Genomic DNA, 18,121 nt, shown 5'->3' with positions numbered 1-18,121 from the left:
TTCTTCAGGAAGATAAACTGTGTTATCAGACGGAGAAGTATTTAGAGACCACTTTGGATTTCCTGTTAAAGAGCTGCCTCGGTCACGACAGTTACCACAAAAGAATTAGTCAAACAGATTAAGAGAAACGATAACACTCTAAGCTGAACAATTTCTACCTTATAAAATTTAAATTAATTTTCTAATTGAATTTATTAATTTATTATATATGTACATATGTACAATTTTTACAATGTCGTCTATCACTACTGTTTCATTTATTTCATATTTTTCAAACCTGCATAAAATAACCTGATATAAAAATATATTAATATTTGCTTTTTTTTACAGTTGAATGGTTTACTATAAAATTTGTATATATTATCTATTACTCAAATATTCGTTAGTATCTGGAACGTATTTCTTCAAAGATGATTCAAAATCATCTTCAGATATTTTATCATTGTAATCTCTTTGAGAATCTTCAATTGTGTCTTTATCTTTGTTCAAAAGAACATAATAGCAAGTTGTTCGCTTGAGTCGTTTATCTTTATTGCTTTTACCAAAATTTTCATCATCCAGGTATTCTGATTTCTCTATTTCAGGAAATTCCAAAGTCCATGTTTCAGTACCGCCTATGTGATACGCAGTCAGCGGTTCAGTTGGCCATTGGGGACCAGGTGTTTTTCTAATTTTACCTGCAATTAAAATTAAACCTTAGTATATTAAATAAACCAAGTAATTAAAATCCCATATGTTACCATCAGTGCCTTCTGAATCTTCATTTTCATCGTCATCTTCAAGATCTCTTCTTGGACCTTGATTTTCATTTTCAAAAATGGAAGTATCTGACAAATTTTCGTCCTCTGGAGTTGAATCAATTTTGTCATCCTCAGAATTGTCATCCATAGATAAATCATCTTGACTCGATCTGACTTTTCTCATAAAATGAGCGTTTCTATTTTTATCATACTTTTTGTTGGGATCTTTATTTTTAGCAAATGATTTCCAAAAAAATTTATTGGTTGTTAAAGTATGATATATTGAAATTGTACTCTCTGTTGGCCTCTGCAAAACGTTTTCTTCATGGTCTGTTTCATAATTATTTTTAATAATCATCTCATCATTGTCATCAATCTCCAAAACAGATCTCTTCATGTACTTCTTATCATATTGCCAATGATCCTTATTACTTCCTAATGCTTTGGTGACCATAAATTTATCATTTCTAAATTCATAATTAGAATTTTCATACATTGGAATGACCTCGTTAATTCGTGTCACTATTCTCTTCTCTTCAGGAACAATCTGCTGAAAATTCTCTCGATCATCAAACAAACGTGCACGAAACTCAGGATCAATATTCCCTTCCTGATAAATGTTGTTTCGTTTATACCGATCCTCTGGGGACTCAGTTTGCAATCCTTCATGGTTGCTGTCTTTCACGAAGTCTCCTTCTGTCCATTCGTGTTGTTTAAGGTTTAAGCTATTTATCTTCATTTTCTCATTCGCCAAGCCTTTTCTACTTTCACCAGGGACAAATGGTAAACATACTCTTTCAGTCACCACATTCCCGTTGTACCTTCCCAGTGTTTTATTCTTCAAGACGTTTAGGCAAATTTTCGTGGTATCTTTTTCTTTCATGGGTGGACTTTGTTCGTCGTAATCCTTTTCTTCTTCTTCCTCCTCGTGCAACGTTTGAGGAATAACCCTCCTGTCAGTAGTATCTTCACCAATTTCTCCCATCTTCGTGGTTTCTCTGATTTCAATGGTTGTCCTCTCGGTGGGTGGCAATTGGGTCAGGGACGGTGTTGTATGCGTTGTTCCACTCTCCGTTTTCATTTTCTCTTCGAGATCTCCCGCAGACAATTCCTGTTCCATTTTCTCCATCTTCTGTTCAAATTCTTCCTTCTCTCTTTGGAGTCTATGTTTCCTCTCCAGCAAGTGATCCTCCCTTTCCTTCAAGTCCTTCTCTTTTTCTTCAACTTGTTTTTCTAGTCTTCTTACCTCTTTCTCGACAACGTCTTCAGTTGTACTTACGAATGTTACCGGTTTAACAGGAGCAAAAGTGGTAGGTTTCAGAGGAATCGTTGTACCATGTATAGGGATTGAAGCTGGTTGTTTAGTGGCACCATGTGGCTCCAATGAGGATGTTTTCATTTTCTTCTTTCGCTCGATCATTTCGTTCATTCGTCTCACTTTCTCTTGTGCCCATTTTTCTTCTTCTTTTTGTAAATCTTCCTCCTCCTCGAGGATCTCCTCCTGTGTTGTTTCCAGGTCTTCAAGTTTTTCCAGCAATTCTATCTTCAGCTCTCGATGACGTGTTCTCTTCTGGAATTCGTTTGTTGTACCACCTAATGTAAGAGTAACTAGTACAGTTGGGATAGTTGTTAGTGCAATCCCCTGCAGGGTGTGTCTTTCTTCTTCATGAATCATTGTTTCTATCCGTGATGTTAGATAAGTTGTTAATGTAACTTCGGTAGTACTAAGCGTTGTAATATTGCTTTCAAGATGGTAACTTTCAGTTTCTTCTAGATAGTCCTGTGGCAAAGATTCGGTTGTAAATTCGGGAGTTGATGGCAAAGTGTACATGGAGGTTGTAATGTTGAAGAGTTCCACTTCAGTCGTGTCGGTTTCATTAAATTCTGTAACTATGGAAGTTGTTTCAGGACGAAGGGACCATGTAGTTTCTTCAGTAACAAACGGCTTCTCCAATGTTGTTTCTATTTCCGTTGACAGGGTCGAGGCTGTCGTTAAAATTGAAACAGCTGATTCAGTAAATGTTACAAGAGTTGTTTCTTTCCCTGTAATTGTAACTTCTACGTGGATAATACTTTCAGTTGTAGACGTGAAATTTTCTTCTATATAGTCATGCCAAATTGGACTGACTATTTCTGTACTTTCTTCTTCTTCGTATTCTTCTTCTTCTTCATCGTATGTTTCTTTATATTCTTCTCCATATTCGGTATCGTATATTGTTTCTGTTTCACCATATTGCTCTTCAGTACTCGTAACTTCTTCATTTATGGTGATTACTTCAGGAGAAGTAAGAGATGCAATTGTTGTAACTTCAGGAAGGATAGAAATTGGTGTTGTTTCTGCTGCAAATGTCTCAATTGGTGTAATATACGATGTGATTGGTTCTCTAGTTTCTGTAAGTTTTGTATGAAAACTGGTGCTTTCAGCTGTAACAGTAACACTTGGCAATTCAGTGGTTGTATGTTTAGTTGTTTCAGTAACTATTGGAATCTGTTCAGTAGTTACATTGATAGATTCTGATGTAAATTCTGATATTTCTTCGGTAATGTTTGCAATTATAAAGGGTACTGTAGTGATATTAACTTCCCAGAACGCTGTTATTGGTGTTGTTGTTTCAGGGGTTTCTAAAACTACAGATAACTCACTGGATATGGTACCAAACATGGTAGTCAATTCTGTTGTAAATAATGAACTCTCCTTGAAAATAGTAATACCTTCTGTTGTAGTTGGGTATTCCATTTCAATCGACAGTGTTGTTAATGTTGTTCCAGTGGTTCCTGTCTCTTCATAATCATAAAACGATGGATGTTCTTCAGTGGTAACTTCTTCTTCGTATTCTTCATATTCTTCTGTCTCTAACTCGGTATCATGAACTGTTTCGGTCATTTCAGTTGTCTCGACAGTTGATATCTCTGCAGCTGACGTGCTTGTTCCAAACAATTTTGTTGTCACCTCAGGGGATGTTATAGACGATGTGACATACACAAACGGTGTGGTCCAAAAAGTACTGAGGCTGGTAAATTCTGTGGTCAAATTAACTAAAGGAAATGTTGTTGTTATAGAAATTGTTGATGGCAGTTCTGTTGCGGAAGTTACAGTTTCGTTTACAAATGTAACAACAGAAATTGTGGTAACTTTTTCAGGTACAGGGATAGTGATTAATACTATCTCTAAAGATGTACGTGTTGTTTCAGTTGTTTCAGTGGTAATATAAGTAGGTAAGGTTTCTGCAGTTATATTCATTAGCTCCACTGTAGGTACAGTTGTTTTGAATTCGGTAGATTCTTCTGTGATTTCTATTGTTGGTAACGGTAGAGTAATGTTTTCTATTGTAGGCAGAGTTGTTTCAGTTGTTTCTATGGTTAGATTAGTAAAAATAAACTCCGTAGTTGTAGTTACAAATTCTGGCGTAGATTTTGTTGCTTCAGTTGTAACTGATGGAGATTCTGTAGTTATTTCCGAGAGCTCGGTAGTCTGGAATGATGAAGCGACTGTTTCGGAAGACAACGTTGTTGCTGTTGTTTCAATGGGTGTTGATTCTGATGTTTCAGCAGCAGTAAATAAAGATTCTGTTGCTATTTCTGTACTTTTTGTGGTTGTTGATAGTGGACTAACTTCTGCTTCGATAGACATCGTTGTTTCCGTTGTTTCAGTAATGGGACTAGTAGATAAACTCTCTGTGCTTTCACTTGTAAACTCAGTCGTAAATGCTGCGGTTTCAATGCCGGCAGATGAAGATTCTGTTGTTACTTCTGTGAGCTCCGTTACTGGTAACGGTGAACTAACCAAAGTTCTGAGAGGCACAGTTGTTTCAGTCGTTGCATTAGCTGGTAAAGATTCTGTTGTTACAGATTCAGTTGTAGATTCTGTTGTTTCGGTAAGTACTGAAGTTATTTCTGTGATTTCCGTAAGAGGTGTCTCAGAAGTAACCTCGACTTCAACGGATACAGTTGTTTCAGTGGTCGCATTAGTTGGTAAAGATTCTGTTGTTACAGATTCAGTTGTAGATTCTGTTGTTTCAGTAAGCACTATAGTTAATTCTGTGGTTTCCGTAATTAACATCGGTGAAGTAACTTTACCTTCGATAAATGTAGTTGGTTCAGTGGTTTCGAACGTTTCACTGGTTGGCAACGATTCTGTAGTTATAGTTTCAGTTGTTATTTCTATTATTTCTGTAGTAGGTATCTCAGAAATACTCTCAACTGCAACGGATGCAGTTGTTTCAGTGGTTACACTAATTGGTAAAGATTCTGTTGTTACAGATTCAGTTGTAGATTCTGTTATTTCGGTAAGTACTGAAGTTACTTCTGTGATTTCCGTAGTAGGTGTCTCAGAAGTAACCTCGACTTCGACGGATACAGTTGTTTCAGTGGTCACATTAGTTGGTAAAGATTCTGTTGTTACAGATTCAGTTGTAGATTCTGTTGTTTCGGTAAGTACTGAAGTTATTTCTGTAATTTCCGTAGTAGGTGTCTCAGAAATAATCTCAACTGCAACGGATGCAGTTGTTTCAGTGGTTAAACTAGTTGGTAAAAATTCTGTTGTTACAGATTCAGTTGTAGATTCTGTTATTTCGGTAAGTACTGAAGTTATTTCTGTGATTTCCGTAGTAGGTGTCTCAGAAGTAACCTCGACTTCGACGGATACAGTTGTTTCAGTGGTCGCATTAGTTGGTAAAGATTCTGTTGTTACAGATTCAGTTATAGAAGCGGTTGTTTCAATACGTTCTGAAGTTATTTCTGTAATTTCCGTAGTAGGTGTCTCAGAAATAATCTCAACTGCAACGGATGCAGTTGTTTCAGTGGTTACACTAGTTAGTGAAAATTCTGTTGTTACAGATTCAGTTGTAGATTCGGTTGTTTCAGTAAGCACTGTAGTTAATTCTGTGGTTTCCGTAACTAATATTGGTGAAGTAATTTCAGCGACGACAAATGTAGTTGGTTCAGTGGTTTCGAACGTTTCACTGGTTGGCAAAGATTCTGTAGTTATAGTTTCAGTTGTTATTTCTATTATTTCTGTAGTTAGTAACGGATAAGAAACACTAGCTGTTAGAGATGCAGTTATTTCAGTCGGTTCAGTAGTTAGGACACTTGGTAAGGACTCTGTAGTTGTAGTTGTTAGCTCGGTTGTAGATTCTGTAGTTTCTTCTGTAATTTTTGTAACTGGTATAGACAAAGTAACTACAGCCTCGAGAGATGTAACTGTTTCGGTCGTTTCAGTTGTTAGATTAGCTAGCCAAGGTTCTGTAGTTATAGATTTAGTTGTAGATTCGGTTGCTTCGGTAAGAATCGATGGGGACGTTGCTTCTGTTATTCCTGTAGTTAGTAACGATGAAGCAACCTCAACTTCCATAGATAGAGTTGTTTCAGTAGTTATATTAATTGATGTAGATTCCGTAGTTGCAAATTCTGTTGCAGGTTCTGTTGTTTCAGTACTAACGAATGGTGATTCAGTTGTTATTTCTCTGATTTCTGTAGTTGGCATGGATGAAATAACAGCAGTCGTATATTTTACACTCGTCAAGGTTGTTCTTTTGGTACTTGATTTCGTAGTCTTTGTAATTTTCTTAGGTGAAGTGGACTTTGTAGTTCTTTCTGGTATGAATTTAGTAGTAGTTGTTTCTTCTTCATAGTCATACCATGTTGGATATTCTGTAGTAGTTACTTCTTCTTCATATTCTTCTTCATATTCCTTTTCTAATTCTATATCATGAAATGTTTCTGTCATTTCAAGATATTCTGTTATTTCTTCTTTGAAAGGTGTAGTTGTTTTTAATGTTGATATCCTGACCTGTGGTTAGAGAACTTCTTTTAAATATTATCAACATCCATACATGTTTATAAATATCTTACGATACTATCATTTTATCAATTATATGCAAAATTATAAAATACAATCGATGATCCATCTATATACTTACTGTTTTAGGTGTGGCCCGCCATGTAGTCATTTGTAAAGTTGTAAAGGTTGTCAGCGGTACAAAGAAAGTAGTAGTGGTTGGTAATAAATGAATGCTAGTAGTAGTAGTAAATAGTTCTGTTGTAAGTTCTAATGTTTCTGTTGATGGTGTTGATGTACTTGAAGTAAATTCCGTTGTTGTCATAACTACAAACAGCAATTGAATACACATAAGCGAATACTACTAAACGATTACGAATCCCAAATATAAAAATTTAAGAATCAGTATACCAGTCATTGTTTTCAAAGGAGTGACCAAAACTTCACTGGCTGTTGTTACCAACGCGGTTGTTGAGATGGTGGTAGGTACACTTTCAATGAGAGTTTCAGAAGAAGTTCCAGTAAACTCTGTGAATAATGCAACCATTGGTGTTGTTAATATTATACTTGGAGATACTGTAGACGTGACAATAGGTGGAACAATAAATTCCGTCGTAGCCTCCTCTGTTGTAGCTGTAACAATCGTGATAGTTGTACTTTCTTCAGTAGTGGTTGAAGGTTCTGTTGCTGTAGTTGCAAGAGACATTGTCCATTCTGTCGTAACAATTTCGGTTCCAGTAGTTATTGCTACGGTAGTAGATACTAATTCTTTAGCAGTGGTAGCAGTTACTGCTGTTGGAAATACTGCAGATGGTGTAGTGGGCAGAATAGGAGATTCTGTAGTAATTTCTTCTATTATGGTGGTCATAATCATGGTAGTTGTAATTTCTGCGATAGTAGCTACTGGGATTGAAGTTGGAACTTCTACAGGTGTGATAGTAATACGCATCGTAGATTCTGTCGTGATTAATTCAGTTAAGGTGGGTAAGGCTAGTCTTGTTGTTTCTTCAGTAGGGATCACTGGTAGAGTTGTTGGAGATACTGTCGCTATAGTAGTAGGTGCCATCGTAGTTGTTGCATGCACTGTGGATGTACTTTCTGTGAATGTCATAGAAGTTTCCGTGGGTTCCGTAGTTACCACTTCAGGTGTTGCTGCTACAGTAGTTATGATTTCCACAGTAGTGATTGATACTACTGACGACGGAGTTATTGTGGAAGGGGTAGTGGGTGATATAGTAGATTCTGTGCTTGACTCTTCTGGTGCTATGGTACTGGGAGTTTCAGTAGTAGTCGTAACAGCTACTACTGTAGTCGGAACTACTGTGATTGTCGAAGGGGGTGGAATGGTAGCTTCTGTACTTGTTTCTTCTACAGTGGATGTAGTAATTATGGTCGATGTACTCTCCTCAGTAGTAGTAGCTGGTACCGTGGATGGAGCTTCTGTAGATGTCGTTGTCACTTCAGTCGTCGTTGGTGCTATCGTACTGGTAGTTTCAGTAGTAGTGGCAGCTATTACTGTAGTCGGACCTACTGTGATTGTAGTCGAGGGTGGAGTGGTAGCTTCTGTACTTGTTTCCTCTACTGTGGTTGTTGTAATTATGGTAGATGTACTCTCCTCAGTAGTAGTAGCTGGTACCGTGGATGGAGCTTCTGTAGATGTCGTTGTCACTTCACTCGTCGTTGGTGCTATCGTACTGGTAGTTTCAGTAGTAGTGGCAGCTATTACTGTAGTCGGAGCTACTGTGATTGTAGTCGAGGGTGGAGTGGTAGCTTCTGTACTTGTTTCCTCTACTGTGGTTGTTGTAATTATGGTAGATGTACTCTCCTCAGTAGTAGTAGCTGGTACCGTGGATGGAGCTTCTGTAGATGTCGTTGTCACTTCAGTCGTCGTTGGTGCTATCGTACTGGTAGTTTCAGTAGTAGTGGCAGCTATTACTGTAGTCGGAGCTACTGTGATTGTAGTCGAGGGTGGGGTGGTAGCTTCTGTACTTGTTTCCTCTACCGTAGTTGTTGTAATTATGGTAGATGTACTCTCCTCAGTAGTAGTAGCTGGTACCGTGGATGGAGCTTCTGTAGATGTCGTTGTCACTTCACTCGTCGTTGGTGCTATCGTACTGGTAGTTTCAGTAGTAGTGGCAGCTATTACTGTAGTCGGAGCTACTGTGAATGTAGTAGGGGGTGGAGTGGTAGCTTCCGTACTTGTTTCCTCTACTGTGGTTGTTGTAATTATGGTAGATGTACTCTCCTCAGTAGTAGTAGCTGGTACCGTGGATGGAGCTTCTGTAGATGTTGTCACTTCAGTCGTCATTGGTGCTATAGTACTGGTAGTTTCAGTAGTAATGGCAGCTGTTACTGTAGTCGGAGCTACTGTGATTGTGGTAGGGGGTGGAATGGTAGCTTCTGTACTTGTTTCTTCTACTGTGGATGTAGTAATTGTGGTCGATGTACTCTCCTCAGTAGTAGTAGCTGGTACCGTGGATGGAGCTTCTGTAGATGTCGTTGTCACTTCAGTCGTCGTTGGTGCTATCGTACTGGTAGTTTCAGTAGTAGTGGCAGCTATTACTGTAGTCGGAGCTACTGTGATTGTAGTCGAGGGTGGAGTGGTAGCTTCTGTACTTGTTTCCTCTACTGTGGTTGTTGTAATTATGGTAGATGTACTCTCCTCAGTAGTAGTGGCTGGTACCGTGGATGTAGCTTCTGTAGATGTCGTTATCACTTCAGCCGTCGTTGGTACTATGGTACTGGTAGTTTCAGTAGTAGTGGCAGCTATTACTGTAGTCGGAGCTACTGTGAATGTAGTAGGGGGTGGAGTGGTAGCTTCCGTACTTGTTTCCTCTACTGTGGTTGTTGTAATTATGGTAGATGTACTCTCCTCAGTAGTAGTAGCTGGTACCGTGGATGGAGCTTCTGTAGATGTTGTCACTTCAGTCGTCATTGGTGCTATAGTACTGGTAGTTTCAGTAGTAATGGCAGCTGTTACTGTAGTCGGAGCTACTGTGATTGTGGTAGGGGGTGGAATGGTAGCTTCTGTACTTGTTTCTTCTACTGTGGATGTAGTAATTGTGGTCGATGTACTCTCCTCAGTAGTAGTAGCTGGTACCGTGGATGGAGCTTCTGTAGATGTCGTTGTCACTTCAGTCGTCGTTGGTGCTATCGTACTGGTAGTTTCAGTAGTAGTGGCAGCTATTACTGTAGTCGGAGCTACTGTGATTGTAGTCGAGGGTGGAGTGGTAGCTTCTGTACTTGTTTCCTCTACTGTGATTGTTGTAATTATGGTAGATGTACTCTCCTCAGTAGTGGTAGCTAGTACCGTGGATGGAGCTTCTGTAGATGTCGTTGTCACTTCAGTCGTCGTTGGTGCTATCGTACTGGTAGTTTCAGTAGTAGTGGCAGCTATTACTGTAGTCGGACCTACTGTGATTGTAGTCGAGGGTGGAGTGGTAGCTTCTGTACTTGTTTCCTCTACTGTGGTTGTTGTAATTATGGTAGATGTACTCTCCTCAGTAGTAGTAGCTGGTACCGTGGATGGAGCTTCTGTAGATGTTGTCACTTCAGTCGTCATTGGTGCTATAGTACTGGTAGTTTCAGTAGTAATGGCAGCTGTTACTGTAGTCGGAGCTACTGTGATTGTGGTAGGGGGTGGAATGGTAGCTTCTGTACTTGTTTCCTCTACTGTGGTTGTTGTAATTATGGTAGATGTACTCTCCTCAGTAGTAGTAGCTGGTACCGTGGATGGAGCTTCTGTAGATTTTGCCGTTCTCACTTCAGTCGTCGTTGGTGGTATGGTACTGGTAGTTTCAGTAGTAATGGCAGCTGTTACTGTAGTCGGAGCTACTGTGATTGTGGTAGGGGGTGGAATGGTAGCTTCTGTACTTGTTTCTTCTACTGTGGATGTAGTAATTGTGGTCGATGTACTCTCCTCAGTAGTAGTAGTTGGTACCGTGGATGGAGCTTCTGTAGATGTTGTCACTTCAGTCGTCATTGGTGCTATAGTACTGGTAGTTTCAGTAGTAATGGCAGCTGTTACTGTAGTCGGAGCTACTGTGATTGTGGTAGGGGGTGGAATGGTAGCTTCTGTACTTGTTTCTTCTACTGTGGATGTAGTAATTGTGGTCGATGTACTCTCCTCAGTAGTAGTAGCTGGTACCGTGGATGGAGCTTCTGTAGATGTCGTTGTCACTTCAGTCGTCGTTGGTGCTATCGTACTGGTAGTTTCAGTAGTAGTGGTAGCTATTACTGTAGTCGGAGCTACTGTGATTGTAGTAGGGGGTGGAGTGGTAGCTTCTGTACTTGTTTCCTCTACCGTAGTTGTAGTAATTATGGTAGATGTACTCTCCTCAGTAGTAGTAGCTGGTACCGTGGATGGAGCTTCTGTAGATGTCGTTGTCACTTCAGTCGTCGTTGGTGCTATAGTACTGGTAGTTTCAGTAGTAGTGGTAGCTATTACTGTAGTCGGAGCTACTGTGATTGTAGTAGGGGGTGGAGTGGTAGCTTCTGTACTTGTTTCCTCTACCGTAGTTGTAGTAATTATGGTAGATGTACTCTCCTCAGTAGTAGTAGCTGGTACCGTGGATGGAGCTTCTGTAGATTTTGCCGTTCTCACTTCAGTCGTCGTTGGTGGTATGGTACTGGTAGTTTCAGTAGCAGAAGTAGCCACTACTGTAGTCGGAGCTCCGGTGACGGTGGCAGGGGGTGGACTGGTAGCTTCTGTACTTGTTCCCACTACTGTGGATGTAGTAATTGTGGTCGATGTACTCTCCTCAGTAGTAGTAGCTGGTACCGTGGATGGAGCTTCTGTAGATGTTGTCACTTCAGTCGTCATTGGTGCTATAGTACTGGTAGTTTCAGTAGTAGTGGCAGCTGTTACTGTAGTCGGAGCTACTGTGATTGTGGTAGGGGGTGGAATGGTAGCTTCTGTACTTGTTTCTTCTACTGTGGATGTAGTAATAGTGGTCGATGTACTCTCCTCAGTAGTAGTAGGTGGTACCGTGGATGGAGCTTCTGTAGATGTCGTTGTCACTTCAGTCGTCGTTGGTGCTATAGTACTGGTAGTTTCAGTAGTAGTGGTAGCTATTACTGTAGTCGGAGCTACTGTGATTGTAGTAGGGGGTGGAGTGGTAGCTTCTGTACTTGTTTCCTCTACCGTAGTTGTAGTAATTATGGTAGATGTACTCTCCTCAGTAGTAGTAGCTGGTACCGTGGATGGAGCTTCTGTAGATGTCGTTGTCACTTCACTCGTCGTTGGTGCTATCGTACTGGTAGTTTCAGTAGTAGTGGCAGCTATTACTGTAGTCGGAGCTACTGTGATTGTAGTCGAGGGTGGAGTGGTAGCTTCTGTACTTGTTTCCTCTACTGTGGTTGTTGTAATTATGGTAGATGTACTCTCCTCAGTAGTAGTGGCTGGTACCGTGGATGTAGCTTCTGTAGATGTCGTTATCACTTCAGCCGTCGTTGGTACTATGGTACTGGTAGTTTCAGTAGTAGTGGCAGCTATTACTGTAGTCGGAGCTACTGTGATTGTAGTCGAGGGTGGAGTGGTAGCTTCTGTACTTGTTTCCTCTACTGTGGTTGTTGTAATTATGGTAGATGTACTCTCCTCAGTAGTAGTAGCTGGTACCGTGGATGGAGCTTCTGTAGATGTTGTCACTTCAGTCGTCATTGGTGCTATAGTACTGGTAGTTTCAGTAGTAGTGGCAGCTGTTACTGTAGTCGGAGCTACTGTGATTGTGGTAGGGGGTGGACTGGTAGCTTCTGTACTTGTTTCTTCTACTGTGGATGTAGTAATTGTGGTCGATGTACTCTCCTCAGTAGTAGTAGCTGGTACCGTGGATGGAGCTTCTGTAGATGTCGTTGTCACTTCAGTCGTCGTTGGTGCTATCGTACTGGTAGTTTCAGTAGTAGTGGTAGCTATTACTGTAGTCGGAGCTACTGTGATTGTAGTAGGGGGTGGAGTGGTAGCTTCTGTACTTGTTTCCTCTACCGTAGTTGTAGTAATTATGGTAGATGTACTCTCCTCAGTAGTAGTAGGTGGTACCGTGGATGGAGCTTCTGTAGATGTCGTTGTCACTTCAGTCGTCGTTGGTGCTATAGTACTGGTAGTTTCAGTAGTAGTGGTAGCTATTACTGTAGTCGGAGCTACTGTGATTGTAGTCGGGGGTGGAGTGGTAGCTTCTGTACTTGTTTCCTCTACTGTGGTTGTTGTAATTATGGTAGATGTACTCTGCTCAGTAGTAGTAGCTGGTACCGTGGATGGAACTTCTGCAGATGTCATTATCACTTCAGTCGTTGTTGGTGCTATGGTACTGGTAGTTTCAGTAATAGTGGTAGCTATTACTGTAGTCGGAGCTACTGTGATGGTGGTAGGGGGTGGACTGGTAGCTTCTGTACTTGTTTCCTCTACTGTGGTTGTTGTTACTATGGTCGATGTTCTCTCCACGATAGTAGTAGCTGGTACCGTGGATGGAGCTTCTGTTGATGTCGCTATCAGTTCAGTCGTCGTTGGTGCTATAGTACTGGTAATTTCAGTAGTAGTTGCAGCTATTACTGTAGTCGGAGCTACTGTGGTTGTAGTAGGGGGTGGAGTGGTAGCTTTCGTACTTGTTTCCTCTACTGTGGTTGTTGTAATTATTGTAGATGTACTCTCCTCAGTAGTAGTAGCTGGTACCGTGGATGGAGCTTCTGTAGATGTTGTCACTTCAGTCGTCGTTGGTGCTATAGTACTGGTAGTTTCAGTAGTAGTGGCAACTATTACTGTAGTCGGAGCTACTGTGATTGTGGTAGGGGGTGGAATGGTAGCTTCTGTACTTGCTTCCTCTACTGTGGTTGTTGTAATTATGCTAGATGTACTCTCCGCAGTAGTAGTAGCTGGTACCGTGGATGGAACTTCTGTAGATGTCGTTGTCACTTCAGCCGTCGTTGGTACTATGGTACTGGTAGTTTCAGTAGTTGTGGCAGCTATTACTGTAGTCAACGCTACTGTGATGGTGGTAGGGGGTGGAACAGTAGCTTCTGTAATTGTCTCTGCCGTCGTTGTCGATTTTTCGGTACTTGCAGATGGTACTGTAGTTGGAACTTTTCTCACAGTAGCAGTTGGTGCTTTCGTGGATTCGGTTGTCGTCGTTTTCGTTGTGCTTGTTGCTACGCTAGTAGTAGTTACCACAGAAGTGGTAGCTCTTAACGTAGTTGGAGCTATTGTGACTGTGGTAGTAGGTGCAACAGTAGATTCAGTAGTTGTCGATTCTTCGGTAGTTGTGGATGGTACTGTAGTTGGAACTTTTGTATCTGTGGTTGTTGATAGCTCTGTGGATTCTGTTGTCGTAATTTCAGTTGTAGTGGTAGTTTCTATAGTACTACTAACTGTTCCTGTTGTCGGAGCTACTGTAGTTGTGGTAGTGGGAGGAGTATTAGGCTCCGTGGTTGTGACTTCAATTGTTGTGATAATAGTGGTGGTTGTACTCTTCTCAGTAGTTGTTGTTGCTTCTGTGGACGTGGTGATAGCAGTCTTCGTGGATTCTGTCGTTATTTCTTCAGGTGTTGTGATTTCGGCTGTTGTAGTTGATTCTTCCGCACTAGTGGTTACTGCTATTGTTGTTACAGGTTTAATGGTTGTTGTGGTTGATGGAACAGTGGGTTTTGCCGTTGTCTTTTCTTTAGTAGTTGTTACTTCCACCGAAGTCGATGCAACCCTTGTAAGTTCTGTCATGGTCGCTTCTGTTCGTGTAGTCTTTACTGTCGTCGGAACTGTTGTAACTGGGGTAGTTGGCACAACAGTGGGCTCCGTAGTTGTTCTTTCTGTCGTAGTAATCGTGGTGGGAAATGTTGACGATTCTGTCGTAACCACTTCAGTTGTGGTGGTTGTTGCTACGGTAGTGCTTTCCTCTATAGTAGTTGTTACTGTTGTTGGTGACACTGTGCGTATGGTGGTGGCGGGTTGTACTGTTGATGCCGTAGGTGTTTCCTCTGATGTAAATGTAGTTCTTCTTGCCGTAGTGGTACTTTTCTTTGTAGTTGTCGCTGGTAATGTCGTGGGTCTCCTGGTTGGGGTAGTAGTAGCCATTTTTGCAGTGGTAGTTATTGCTATTGTTGTTGGAGCTACTGTAGTTGTAATAGTAGAAGACGTCTGCTCTGTCTCTGTTATCTGTGTTGTGATTTCTGTCTCTTCAGTCGTTGTTTCTTCCGTAGTAAATTTCGATATCGTTGTTGGCAATATTGTAGTAATTCTAGTAGTTGGTTCCTGTATTGTTTCTTCTACAACGGTTGTTGAAGAAATGGTCGTACTTTCCTCAAGTGTAGTTAGTTTTACCATAGTAGTGGAAGATGCAGTCGTTGTTGATTCTGCTGTTACTGTTGTTACTTCTGTAGTTGTGCTTTCTTTAGTCGTAGTTTCTGGTATTGTCGTAAGTAACCTGGTTATAGTTGTGGGTACTTCAACTGATTCCGTTGTTGCAGTTGTTTTTTCTTTAGTAGTAGCCATTAAAGTGGTGGTTGGTACTACTGTGATTGTGGTAATAGGTAAAACAGTAGATTCCATAGTCGTCGCTTCTGATGTTGTTAATATTGTGGTTATACTTTCTTCAGTAGTAGTTTCTAATGTTGTTGTTAAAGGCGTAGTTATAATTTTTTCAATTGCAGTTTCAACTTTTGTTGTTGGAGCTACGGTCGTGGTAGATGTTGTAGTTGTTGACATTAAAGTAGTTGTTAAAATATTTGTTACAGTTACAATTGGAAGCATCGTAGTTGTGGTAATCTCTTTTGTGGTAGTCGTTGTATCTTCGTATTCATACCATCCCGGAGATTCTGTAGTAGATTCTACATCATCATAATCGTACGATTCCTTATAATCTTCTTCATATTCCTTATCATGAAATTCCTCAGGTTCTTCGGTCGATTCATCTTCACTTGCCAAAAATGTTTCTAATGTAGTTGGGACCATAGTTGTGCTAAGTAGATGCTGATCTACCCAACTCAGGGTTGTTTGTAAAATATCTATTTCATGTTGATATTCAGTATTGTATGTTAACTGTGACTCAACATGCGGTGTTCCTGTCGTAAGGATATTTAACGCATCGACATATGCGGTCACTTCCTTATGCTCAGTAATTGTATTAGTCGTTTCAATATCTCTTCTCCTTCTAATATCTCGTTTTCTTCTTTTCTTAACGAAACCAACTGTTTTCTGGGTGACTGGTAATCGTAAAATTTGCTGTAGGTCCACATTTCTCCTTGTAGTACTTTTTAAAAATGGCAGTTCTAATAATCTTGTTAATAAAAATGTCTTGTTCCAATCATTTCGAAATTTAAAATCTTCACTGAACATAGAACTATGATTCGATCTTCTTCTCTTACCACGAAAAAATAAATTCGACGATCTCCTTGCCCTTTTCGATTTCTTACGATTCGATCTTAAATTGGATTCGTAACTAATTGATTTTAAATTTCTAACAAGTCTATGGTGCGGTTTATTTATAGGTAAAAAATCGTCGCAAAAATAAGGATGAATATCATCTATGAAAGGATATGGATAACTGACTTTGTGATCCCCCATAGGAATAGTCCTCGAATCTAATTCTGTTTCATCCATATTTACTAATTCTACATTACTTTCTAAAAAATTCTTTCTTCCTACATTCTGTACAATTATTTTATTTCGCCATTGTTTAAGAATTTCAGATAAATCAGTGCATTGGGCTCCTAAAATATTTTCTTCCAGTTGTTTCGACCTAGTTGTTGTTGTTGTTGTTGTACAAAAATTAACACTCTATAATACACAACATTAATTAATGACAGTGACAATTAATCACAAGTGGTTATGTTTCAAACATTAGTACTTTGAACGTTGTTTAAGATATAATTTGTTATTTAAAATCAGTAGAAATGTTTGTATACTTACAGTAGTATCTTGTATCATAGTTCTATTAACACTGTTATAGTCAACAGAATTGTTATCAATGCTATTAAAGGTACTGGCGGTTACATCAACGTTCTTTGCTACTATTACCATGTATATCGCAAACAACTTACAAAACACAATAAGGAATATATTTTGCATAGCGTCATATCACGCGCATTCGTTAAGATTCTTGCACTTTTCTAACGCATGCTTATCAATCCGATCACGAATCATCGTGTCAAAGAATAACTATTGTGAAGATACCACGTTCATCGATAAGCTTTTAATTGCAGCCAAATTAACATGATTGATCATCGATTAGTGTATATTTAATTTAACGATAACGTCAGAGGAGAAAACTTTATGAACAAAATCAGCAATTATATAATCGTAAGATTGATTAAGAAATTTAATAACGCATTAATAATTTTGATTATTGATTAATTGATTATAAATTAATAAATTTTATACGAAAAACGATGCTATGATACTGGAATCAATTTTATCATGTTCTTATTTATTTCTAACATGTGGATCCTGTATTTATACCTTAATAAGGCATTCTTACGTTCAATATTCGAAATTCCTTTCTCATTTTGTGTGTGCATGCTGCGGAATCGCGACGATTAGTACCCGATCCTTCATCGTTTTTGTGTACAAACTTTTCCTTAGAGAATACAGTAAGTAATATTTCATTTTACAGTCTTATTTTGTACTAGTAGTAATTGATTTTTATTTCCAGTTTTCGATCCGATAATAATACAGATGGAGGAAGAAAGGAATAAAGAAAGGTGTAATGTTTTATACGAAATACTTGGCACTTTGAGCATGGCCAGTTTAATTTATTCTTTATATTGTCATCATGGTTATTGTATCATTGGTGTTTTTGTTGCTACCAGCATATCAATTTTTGATGTATTTAAATTATACGAGATGAGCGTTCCGAAACCAAAGGTATTTAGGAAGCACTGTATTAATGTGAAATTTTGTAATTATACGAAATTTAAATATAATACCTGATTTAAAATTGAAATAAACTTCCCACCATAATTCCAGGAAATTAAACCACCGCTGTTTCCCTACATTCCTTCCCGGTTAAAATTCACAGCTGAACCCAGGTGCACTATGTTCATTTGGGTGCTCGTTAGTGTTTGTTTCGCGTAAGTAAAATAATTTACTTTATTTTTATACATTTCCTATTGTCAGAATTAATTCAATAATATATTTATTTTAGGTATTCAGTAGGTAATAATTTTGCATTGGCAGCAAATTATCCTTACCTTCTGACAAACTGGGTATTCACCCCAGAAGGATTTTATGAAGGATGGACGGTGCGAAGTACTATTAATGATTATATGATGGCTGCTTATGTGATATGTATAACAGAAGCATTTAAATTTTAAAGAAATAAAATCACGTTTGAAAGCCTTTATCAAAAAATTTGAATGCCATAATTTCTGCAAGTGTATGGAGAGGAATCTTCGATTAATTGCCTCTTAGTCTTAGGGGAGCCTAGGAAAAGACTTTGGGAATCCTAGGGAGAGCTTAGGAAATGCCATGGGAAATCTAAGTAGGGCTTAGAAAAAGCTTTGACGAAACCTCCTGAGAACCTAGGAAAAGCCATAGGGGAACCCAGCGGAGGATCTAGGGAGATCCTAAGGAAAATCTTGATAGAGCCTAAGGAGAAGTCAAGGAAAACCTTGAAAAAGCCTAAAC

At 39.3% G+C, this 18,121-nt stretch overlaps 3 protein-coding genes across 3 annotated transcripts; 1 reads left to right on the top strand and 2 right to left on the bottom strand.

The window, feature by feature from the left end:
• Window positions 1-2: 2 nt before the first annotated feature.
• On the bottom strand, window positions 3-3,743 carry LOC123988297. The gene is made up of 3 exons (XM_046287716.1): window positions 741-3,743; window positions 543-677; window positions 3-73 (listed from the first exon to the last, which is right to left on the bottom strand). The coding sequence occupies exons 1-3, from the start codon at window positions 3,622-3,624 to the stop codon at window positions 66-68; spliced, it is 3,027 nt and encodes a 1,008-aa protein (XP_046143672.1). The 5' UTR covers window positions 3,625-3,743; the 3' UTR covers window positions 3-65.
• On the bottom strand, window positions 3,626-16,516 carry LOC114873932 (uncharacterized threonine-rich GPI-anchored glycoprotein PJ4664.02-like). The gene is made up of 6 exons (XM_046287797.1): window positions 16,406-16,516; window positions 11,752-16,273; window positions 6,928-11,706; window positions 6,659-6,843; window positions 3,747-6,528; window positions 3,626-3,690 (listed from the first exon to the last, which is right to left on the bottom strand). The coding sequence occupies exons 1-6, from the start codon at window positions 16,514-16,516 to the stop codon at window positions 3,626-3,628; spliced, it is 12,444 nt and encodes a 4,147-aa protein (XP_046143753.1).
• Window positions 16,517-16,668: 152 nt separating this feature from the next.
• On the top strand, window positions 16,669-18,116 carry LOC114873933. The gene is made up of 4 exons (XM_046288027.1): window positions 16,669-17,085; window positions 17,148-17,412; window positions 17,530-17,565; window positions 17,640-18,116. The coding sequence occupies exons 1-4, from the start codon at window positions 16,890-16,892 to the stop codon at window positions 17,806-17,808; spliced, it is 666 nt and encodes a 221-aa protein (XP_046143983.1). The 5' UTR covers window positions 16,669-16,889; the 3' UTR covers window positions 17,809-18,116.
• Window positions 18,117-18,121: the final 5 nt, after the last annotated feature.

The sequence above is a fragment of the Osmia bicornis genome, chromosome 11 (assembly GCF_907164935.1).
Source record: "Osmia bicornis bicornis chromosome 11, iOsmBic2.1, whole genome shotgun sequence".
Taxonomy (NCBI): domain Eukaryota; kingdom Metazoa; phylum Arthropoda; class Insecta; order Hymenoptera; family Megachilidae; genus Osmia; species Osmia bicornis.
Note: the sequence above shows the minus strand (reverse complement) of the source record. Positions and strands in the feature narration are given on the sequence as shown.

Coding starts and splice junctions, on each gene's coding strand:
- LOC123988297 (XM_046287716.1), bottom strand. CDS start 3,624: ATGACCGAAACAGTTCATGATACCGAGTTAGAGACAGAAGAATATGAA. Junction 678..740: donor AGATTCAGAAGGCACTGATG/GTAACATATGGG, acceptor TTTTAATTGCAG/GTAAAATTAGAAAAACACCT.
- LOC114873932 (XM_046287797.1), bottom strand. CDS start 16,516: ATGGTAATAGTAGCAAAGAACGTTGATGTAACCGCCAGTACCTTTAAT. Junction 6,529..6,658: donor GGCGGGCCACACCTAAAACA/GTAAGTATATAG, acceptor CTCTAACCACAG/GTCAGGATATCAACATTAAA. Junction 3,691..3,746: donor CACAGAATTTACCAGCCTCA/GTACTTTTTGGA, acceptor ACATCCCCTGAG/GTGACAACAAAATTGTTTGG.
- LOC114873933 (XM_046288027.1), top strand. CDS start 16,890: ATGATACTGGAATCAATTTTATCATGTTCTTATTTATTTCTAACATGT. Junction 17,086..17,147: donor ACTTTTCCTTAGAGAATACA/GTAAGTAATATT, acceptor TTTTATTTCCAG/TTTTCGATCCGATAATAATA. Junction 17,566..17,639: donor CTCGTTAGTGTTTGTTTCGC/GTAAGTAAAATA, acceptor TATTTATTTTAG/GTATTCAGTAGGTAATAATT.